The 10,166-nt window shown below is 44.2% G+C and overlaps 1 protein-coding gene across 1 annotated transcript; it reads right to left on the reverse strand.

The window, feature by feature from the left end:
* Positions 1 to 8,129: 8,129 nt before the first annotated feature.
* CCR75_002539 (uncharacterized protein) lies at positions 8,130 to 9,351 on the reverse strand (the record flags this gene model as incomplete). Its single annotated transcript, XM_067960636.1, is given in 3 exon segments — positions 8,130 to 8,508; positions 8,526 to 8,980; positions 9,013 to 9,351. 3 exon segments carry the CDS (start codon positions 9,349 to 9,351, stop codon positions 8,130 to 8,132), a joined length of 1,173 nt encoding a protein of 390 aa, XP_067819143.1.
* Between the last annotated feature and the right edge of the window lie 815 nt (positions 9,352 to 10,166).

Raw genomic sequence — 10,166 nt, forward strand, 5'->3', positions numbered from 1 at the left:
CATATGATGCTAAAATAGATATTGGGGAAGACATTATTTATATCGTGGTAGATTTTAAAAATTCTACCCACCCGGTGTGCCGTTACTTAAGTATTATTTCCTATAAGAGGAATAATAAATATAATTTCCTATGAGAGGAAATAAAAAAGAAGTACAAAAAAAATATCTTTATCAATTTTGACTTAAATAGTTCCAGTATTTCCAAATTGGATAATATTGATGCAATAAGACGTTAGCTTTATTGATTGGTTGATTTAAGTCTAAATCAACCTCGCCAATCGTACGATTGTGCGGTGCGCAAGGAGGCGGCATACTTAGTTAGATATTTATAAAATAAGTTCAGTGAGTAGATAGAAGATCGTTACGTAGGAAACTAGATATATTAATACAGTTTTACTTTTCCCTAATTCTAATCCTTTGAATTACCTTTGTTAGCTAAAGCCCCTTAGCTACTAAGAAACCATCCTCTGTACCCTTGTGTACGTAAAGGTTTGAGGCACCTAACCTACACTGTAATCAGTGTAAAGTTAACTAGTACTGATCAGTATAGAGAGAGGTGCCCCGTTACACCTAGTAGCACTTCGTAGTCCGTTCAACGACCTACGCACGTTCCATCCCAACATGGACTTCTTCGATGAAGAAGGAGGGAGCTTTTAGCCCCTCAAGAAGGTTATCACGCCAAGCGTGAAGGGTTTACTCGTTTGAGTTACTTGAATAGATAGCGATCGAACGAATGAGTTCGGGTGGAGGCGAGCCAGCCGTTGGCGCCATGCTGTTCTCTCTGAACACAGATGAACAACATGCGGCCATAGCCGAGTTCATACAACATGAATCTCGACGAGGCCCAAGAATAAGTACTCTTGCTTCACCAGCCAGGCTCTCAACACGTCGAGGTGTTGAGTTAACAGGGTGCTCAACAGCTCGAACTGTTGATACAGTAGATTTACATGCTGCTAGCGGACCTACGCTTCCGCGTCGATCCAAAACCTTAAAGATCAAAATCTCTAAGTTTAAGGCAATCGAGGACGACTCCTTTTTAAGATGGTTTGTCGAATTAGACGACGCGATTGAAGCTCGCCGCATCAATAATAATGCTACAAAAGTAAAATTTGGCACGTCCAACTTATCCGGACGTGCCTAATCTTGTGATTTGAGGTTCAAGCTTCACGACCCATTGGTTATGGGTCGTATGAGGTCTTTAAGATTCGGCTTAGGCAAACCTTTGAGCCATCACGTGCCGAATACAGGGCTCGTGCAAAGCTCCTTGATTTGAAGCAGGGAATGCGTGACGCTTACGCCCAGCATACATGATACCTTGTAAGTTGTATCAACCAATAGATGAACAAACACAGGTGACTGTGTTAATAAAAGGTCTTACAGACGGTCCTGTTAAGACTCACTCGTTCCGGCTTAAACTAGAGTCGCTCGACCAAGCGATCTTTATAGCGAGACAGAAGGACTTCAGCCTGAAACAGGCTTCGTCTATTCTGGTGCTTATCGTCTAATAGTCGACAAGAAAACGGAGGTCAAGAACCTATAACCTCTTGTATGTGAAGACCGAGTAATCTCGCTCTCCAAGTTACAAACGATTGCAAAAATGCAATCCTTGTTAAAGTACGGACCAATACGCTTATGAGTGTAGTGCGCCCAGTGCCTTATAATAATGAGTGAAACGGTCGACCTCCCGCTAGGAATAGCGGAGGACGCGGATCCGACGCTGTTGCAAAATCGCAACGGCAAGGCGGGTCGTTATATAACCGTTAAGGCCAGTAGGTTCGGAGCGCCATACTGATCCAGCAACGTCAAAAGAATTGCAGGCCTTTTAACTAAAGTTGCTCCTCAAACACGAACATTTTGTGCAAAGCCCCAGGTGATGAGGTTAATCTCATCACCTTGAACATTATAGTGGCAAATGATTACCACTAGAGTCCCTCGTCGATTGTAGGGCGTCAAACAATTCATTCGACGCAATTCGTATGAAGATCACAGACTCAAGTTGATTTAGCGCGATATACCTCTAACGCGGATGACAATGCACCTAGCATCGAGCGCATTTGGAGCAGTAAAGTAATGTGTAGTTACGATAATGATTTCATCGTACTTGGGAAGCATTCGTTCTAAATGTGCAAAGCTTAGCCTCGCTTGACAAACTGGATAATTTTCGTGACGGTTCGAAAACGGACCGTAGTCCAAGCACGCTACAAGCTGCACCATTTTCTCCAGAGAGGTAGAGCTACCTTGCCTCTCGTCGGGGGACCCATGTAACTGCTACTTTAAGGGTGCAGGCCATGCCCTTAAGGTGGCATATTCCCTTAAAGACCCTCATTGAAGAACGTGCGTCTCTTGTGAGATACGCGAAGATATTGAAAGCCTCTTATTCTTTTACGAGCGCTTACCGCGCTCGTTCTCTGATGTACCCTCCGTGGGAGAGGATGGGTCTTGACTTACTGCTGAGCGAGACCCGGAACGTCTATCATCAGCTACGAACGAGGTTCCCAGATATCATGCAAGGGTAAATACCCTCGCCAACGATCGAGGTAACTCGTTCGACTCTCCACATCCTTTGACGGATTCGAGTGGTGAGAAGCGTTTTCTAGTTGATTGCTTCTTGAACCACCGTGGGTGAACGGGGGGGGGGCTTGAAACAAAGGAGTTACATCATTTTCCTGCTTGCATGTGTACCTTCGATGTTGGATGATGCATAATTTTTTTTCGTCATCACCTGGCTTGTGGGCATGCTCATCGTTGTTTTCGCGTGCAAGGATCTGGTAAAGGTTTTCAACAATCACCATGTCGTGAAGGCACGCCTGCAGAAGGCGCAGAAGGCTGACTCCTTATGTTCCCTCGTTCGACCCACGCCCACTCGTTAGGGGACCATTCAAGCCCACCATTAATTGTGGAGCGAAATCAAAAATGGAGTCACTCGAATTGCTTAAGCCACGCAGAAACATGTTTTTCATGGAAGCGTACGATCTAGATAGGCCTCTAGAATGCTAGCACGAAATTGAATATCGACCAGGTGCTCATTTAACTGTGAGTGCGAAGATTCCACAGCGTTTTCCAAGAGTAGCGTCGAATTGCATCTATGGCTTGGCGGGCTTGGGATTTTCGTGGAGCAAGACCGAATGGATGGCTGACGTCTCACCCGCGTCTAGCTTCCAGGAAGACATATTCGGATACCTAAACAGCACCTGAAATTTCTGCTCAGTCCGTGTTTACTGCCGGTTCGGCTTGAGGGAGCACAAGAGAGAGAAAAGTATGAGGCAGCGCTAGACAACCTAAAATGGGGGGTCAGCTGGGTAACACCCGAGGATTGGGTCGTAGAGACTTCCCAACCCCTTCTACCTCCGATCATGAAGATGCGGCCGACTGAATAAGCCTCCTGGCCCACGTACTCCTGGGACAAAACTTCGTGGATACGAACCTGTCGGTGCACTTTTGACGACTCAAACATACGCCTAAATTCGGCCATGTGCGATTGCTGCCCTGAGTGTGCATCGCATTGGGGACAAAACGCACTCTTTGTGATTAAGACGACGGGAGCAATGTCGTATCGCCAAGCCATGCTCCGACGCTGGAGTTTCGCAATTCTGCTTGGATATAGAAGAATATCTACGTGTCTAGCCGGACGTTAAGCCGCGCATCCGCCGAGGTTGACCCGCAAATACGACTGATTATATACCGCACCTTGTGGCATCCGCGGAGCGGGGCTGTGTTCTGAACCCGACGCGGGCAGCCATATCAATCTGGAACAGGATAGCAATGGCACTATTGGCATCTTGTGGCGGAACGACGGATAAGCGACACGGCTTTAACAAATTCATCAATAAATATGGTTTTGCAAGTAGAGCGACTCCTCCCTGCGAGAAATCCTGTATATGCCACTGTTGCTGTTTTTTTTCTTCAGCACAGATATTATGTCGATGTTGTTGACTGAGCTCTTGATCACGTGCTAGAGTATAACGGGCCTCATTTCCTAGCACTTATGCATTAAGCGCTTCCCAAACATGATTGTTCAATCGAAGTTTAGTTCCTTGATATAAACCAGCAATACTTTCTTAAGTGATACGATTTTATCATTTGTTCACTCATCGATCGGAATTCTTGTCAATGCATCTCTCGAGACCAAAATCGCGACCTAACACATCAGCAAATAAAATACTAAATCATTTTTGCCACTAACATTTGTTTGTTTTTTTCCTTCCAGATTGTACTCAAGAAAAAATCGCGGCTGGAATATAACCTCCCCAGAACAAACTCAGCACTCCCTGCCAAACTCGTCGAAAACGGTAGGGTAACAGGAATAATGGCGTTAGCGGTGTAATAATACGTTCATTATATTAGACGCAAATTGGGGTGCGGGGGAGGTAAGTGCAAACTTTTTTTTTAAATATGAAATATATGTGAGAAAAGGGGAGTGTTTCTTAAAAAGGTATAAAAATATGTGAGAAAAAGGGAGGGGGGGGGTCCGGATAGCAGCTCCCTTTTTTAATAATAAGTAAATAATTTTAAGCTAAAATTGTATTTCCCACAACTTCTGTTAAGATATTAATTGTTATAAACACGTATTATGAAAAAAATCGATGAAGGTAAAACCTACGAAGGAGAAATCTATGAAGAAAAATAGCTGGTTTATTATCAAAGCTTGTCCTGGATCTGAGCTAGCCAAGGGTTGCGTTCCTCACTTTTGGAGTAGTACTGCCAAATTGCATCAACTCGAGGTAACTTTGCACCAGTTTGCAGTTGAACAGGTTGCCAGTAGTTACTATTGACATGCAAATGTGTTAGCATCTTTCCTATTGCTACTCTGGTATATGGCATGAAGTAAGTTCCGGATCTAACTCAGTACTGGCCTTGAATAGCAGTAGCTGTAAAAATATCACAAGGTACAAACTGGTATTGGTCCATTGCTTTTCCATATCGCAGATTTTCTGTAGAGCTTTTGATATCCAACACATAGCCTTCAATGCATGTAGGCGGGCGCTACTTATAGCTGCCACGCACTACTAGCACACACCTTCTGAGCACAGCGAGGAAGCTTATATTCGTCTTCTCTCACGTACAGTGAGGTAGCTGGTGGGCGCCTAAGGTGGCCTCACCCAACGAACTAGAAGCCTCAGTTTAAGTGACGTCACAGGAGCGGTAATCCGGCTCCACGTGCGCCCTTGTGAACTAGGAAGTAGTTTTCAGACTGATATATATTTAATCGTGTTAGATATAAATCCTATTTAAATCAATCATGAATGTCATCTCTGTAGATATGCACTGATTACATATAAATCCTATTTAAATCAATCATAAATGTCATCTCTGTAGATATGCACTGATTAGATATAAATCCTATTTAAATCAATCATAAATGTCATCTCTGTAGATATGCACTGATATGTATTGCGAGCGTATTGTTCTAAATACCTCGTATCTTGGATGACGCTAGCCGTCATCCCTGTTAATGTGAATGCCCTCAGGTGCATCACATACACAAGGGTGGGTCACGATGTGAACCACACCCAAACGGTGGGTCTATTTGCTTCAGTTAAGTAATTGACCATCCCCTCCAGTAGACAAAGTGTTCTTAACGAGAATTGTGCAACATAGGGCAACTTTAGCCCGTCACAGTGCATGTAAATACTTGTGCAGCTTTAAAGAGCTCTTGAAATGTGTTAACGGTTTCGTTAAGCATATTGAAATGTTGTAGGTAGCAATTGATTTTGTCAAGTTTGATGTAAACGTTGGATAGGTGGTTTAATTGATACTGTACGAGGGAGCTGAACAAGCATCCCTTATCTAGACAGGAAATTTTGGGGACATTGTGGCATTAATCTATAGTCAAAACATAGTATGCATTAGCCAATCAAAGCCGGAGCATAATATGTATTAGCCAATGCTAGTTGAAACATAATACGTATAAGCCAATCACCTGAAACATAATGTATTTTGTCCATTCGGCATTTTGGATTGACATCTCAAATTAATATCTTTACAGAAGTTGTGGAATAACAATTTCAGTTTGTGAATCGAATTGAGATTAATTGTTGTATAAATTGTAGAATGAATAATTTAAGTAGGAGGTAATTATTTAAATTTAAAAATAAAAAGTTATTTAGAAAATTAGTTGTGGGAGATATCAATTTTAGTTGTGGGGATATTAATACCCTATTCTATATCCTATCTTTATAGAAGGGAACCGGTATAGGCACCCCCCCATTTAGACGTCATATAAAATATTTTAACTGTAGCCAAACCTTTTACTTATCTTTATTTGTATTTATGAGAGTAGCGTAATGGTAGCAACTTGTTAATAACTAGAATTCATATTGAGAAACCTTAAAGCTGGCCTTCCCAGCTTTAGTAACTCAAAAGGTCTGCAAAAACTTCTCAATATTTGTGTACTTTCTTTGTTTAATAGCATGATGCTTCTTCAGCAAAGAAATTACGAGCGAAAGCCGACAAGAACTGAAATATAAGGAATTGTGGCTTGCTTGCGCTCATGGTGGGTACAAAAAAAGAGCATTAAAATTCGCCTAATATTGAAAGGAAATTGTGGCTTGCTTGCGCTCATGGTGGGTACAAAAAGAGCATTAAAAATCGTCTAATATTGAAAGGAAATTGTGGCTTGCTTGCGCTCATGGTGGGTACAAAAGAGCATTAAAAATCGCCTAATATTGAGAGGAAATTGTGGCTTGCTTGCGCTCATGGTGGGTACAGAAAAGAGCATTAAAAATCGCCTAATATTGAAAGGAAATTGTGGCTTGCTTGCGCTCATGGTGGGTACAAAAAAGCATAAAAAATCACCTATTGAATTCATCCTTAGCTTTCTTTCCTAATACTTACTAACATGTATGCGCAAGAGCGCCCCTTCGACCCTTGTCGCTTATTTCCAGTTCAACTTCTCCCTCGTGCTCGATTTGCCGCTCTTTATTTTCTCTTTTAATGACTTGCCAATCAAGTGCGGGCAATCTTGGCTTTTTTTCACCTCTAAAAGGAATAATTGTTAATTTTGCGATATAGCGAATAATAAAATTGTTTTGTGTTGTCATTTTTAATCTGTAGTTTTTATCTAAATAAAACAGACGGAAATACCCCTGTACTTTTATAAATGACAAAAAGGCCCTTGGCTATAGCCTATATATATATATATATATACACGGAAAACCGTTGCGCACAGCATAATCACATCACTTTAACGGGTCTTTCTCGTTCGAAAAAAGGACAATTATTCAGTCTCCCGCTGTGTTTTTTTGAAGCACAACGTCATACTGGCCTGCGAGCCGGAACGCGGCTACTACGCTCGCTGTAAAGACCGCCAAGGCAACTGGAAGGCCGTCCTTTCTGCTTCTACAATCCACGAGCTTATCAACGGTCTCCTTCTGAAGCAACTGGAAACTTTTTTGGTACTAGACGGAATGCCAAACTACTCTTTCCAGATGCCTTTCCGTGGAAGCCATCTGGAGAGACTCTGTAATGGTTGCTATTACCATCGTGGTGCTTGCGCAGAACCGGGATTGTGAGCTCTATGCTGGGGTGACCTTCGCTCATTTTTAATTCTGTTTGTCAAAAGTGATCTTGGCCATTGCACACGCCCACACTCCAAAAATTCCGAAATATTCAAAATACCCAACAACCCGTGTAATCCTTAAATATTTTTACAAATTTGTGATCTACTAACGTTTCCGCATCTTTGCACCCACCCGCGTCCAGATCCGACCGTTCCTCAAGAAACGCGAAGCATACACAGGTTTCAAACATTGACAATATTCCCAAAAGACACAAATGACCAAAATGCCGATGTTCCGCCATAATTGGCGCGGAGAAGAAGTGAGGTAGGGGCTCGGCGGTGAGGTAAAGTGATGTGATTATGCTGTGCGCAACGGTTTTCCGTGTATATCTAAAGCCAGGGGCATTTTGGTCATTTATAAAAGTACAGGGGTATTTCCGTCTTTTCTGCATTTGTCAGGGGTATTTTGGTACTTTTCCCTTAAAACAAACAGATGGGGAGGGGGAGGGTGTGTGGCTATACCAAAAGGAGTGTGTGCCTATATAGTTTTCTATTTGCGAGCCCTGGCTCATGTGCATGAACAGTTGGTTTGGTCAACAAAATGAGCCTTTGCTGCCGCTAAGAATGGTGTTTAGAAAGGGTTCAAACCCCGGCTCTTGTAGTTCCTCTTCGCCTCCACTAGAATCATTGACAGTCCGGCCTTCAAGTGCCAATCAATGTGGCAGTGAAAGATCCATACGCCCGGACTATCCGCCGTGAAACGCAGCACAAGGTATCCAGCGTCCAGACAGCCATCGGGCCCATCCGGAGTGCACGGCGGGACAGTATACACGTCCCGAGTCATTGAATCCTCCAATTGCAGAGGCGGCAATTGATTGTCGCGAATCTGCTTTAAAGACACCACACCGCTACCCACGACCAACGGCGCGTGCGAATGCATGTGGAACGGATGCTGCTCGTCCTTAATGCTGACAAGCACCACCTCAATGTGCTCGCCATATTCGATTTTGCTGGCATTGGTCTCTACTGTAGCTCCTCATTCGTCAAGCCGTTTGCGATTGAAAAGAGCGGCGCTTCCGACGGATGTTGAAAAGTGTGAAAGTCGTCGCCGTCAATCGAAAAGTAGCCAAGTCCATCTTCCATTTTAAACAGCAAAATGGCGCAGTCCGATGCCATCTGTGAAAGTACGACTCGGGAAAGAGGCGTGAATTCGACTTCATCAATAGTCGTCAGCTCTTGCTGCATCTCCGACGTGGGCTCGACCCCATAGTCAGTTTTGTACGAGACGATTGCGAGCCCTTCATATGTAAAGCCCTTGCCAGCAGTCGCAGCGGTTCCTCGTGTCCACGGTAGGCCGTAAAGTCCAACTGCCCGCATCCAGTAAGGACCGATCGCCTCCTGACCAGACGGATTTTCCGTCTCGATCACAATGTCGTAGCGATGACCAGCGTTTAATGTGAGCGAGTTAATAAGCTCCGACGGCTGAACATAATCCCCATCGGCAGCAATGATACGAAGCCGTGGTCGTCAATGCTAAAGATTACTGGGGCTAGAACTGCCACATTAATGAGGCGTAGACGATACGTTGGAACCAGTTTGAAAGAGAAAAGTCGAGAGCGATTGATCATTTGTACAATCGGTAAAGTTATCGCGAGCAGCGGCGCTGCAATCGTATCGACCGCGATTGTTAATGAGCATGTTATCCCACATACGTGTCGGCCGGGGAGGTCGATGGTACATATCTGCAAGTTGAACGATGATTTTTCGTTATTATCTATCTCCCAGTCTTGCTTTCGGCTCTCAGGAGCATAAAGAATCAGCGGGCCTCGAAGCCCAAAGGCATTCTGCTTCATGTGACGGCTATGTCACCAGAACTAACCAGCCTTGTCTGGCACGAAGCGATAAGTCATCGTTCCGTTGAGGGCAATGTGGCACTGAGTAATTTCGGACGTACCGTCCATCTCTTGGGTGCCAAGTTGCTCCATTCTGTGCCAATGCAAACACGTAACCTCTTCAACTTGATTTGTCAGGCGGACCTCGACCTCCTGACAAGACCAGCAGGCTTATGATTATTGATTCCTAGGGACGGAATAAAAACCCCTTCGTATTCTGTGTAAATGGATGTTATGTGCCAATCATAGATTCCTTGCAAGCTGCCTATACAGCCAGTGTTCCACGTCGGCTTGTTAAAGCCATATGGGGGGGCCTTCCACGTGAACTTAAAGGCGCTTGCGCCGACAGGCGGTCGTGCTGCAGATTGCTGCTTCCTCGCCAGGATGTCCAGTCCCTTTTAAACGAGGTTGCTGACGCTCCAGCATTGAAAGACGGTTCTGAACCGCCTCAAAAGAGCTCTCAACCCGAGCAAGGCTCTCACGAAGAAGTTGCACCTCGTTCTTTAAAGCATCAAATGCGTCCGTTGATATTTTGGCCCCCCCTCCCGCGCTCCTTGATGCGCGGTGGGACCTTCAGTATCACAAGGAAAACTTTCAAAGCGATGTCGTCGTAAGGGCAAATACCACTATCTGGTGAAGTGGTTGGGGTAACCCTCTTCTGAAATCTATTAGGAGTTTGAGGTACCTCTTCAGCAAAATTGCTTGGGCGCCATTGACGTTTTTGAGCGCCAAGCTCAGGGTCAACTTGCCACTAGAAGTGGGATTAAATGGATCTA

This window comes from Bremia lactucae, linkage group LG10 (genome assembly GCF_004359215.1).
Source record: "Bremia lactucae strain SF5 linkage group LG10, whole genome shotgun sequence".
NCBI lineage: Eukaryota > Oomycota > Peronosporomycetes > Peronosporales > Peronosporaceae > Bremia > Bremia lactucae.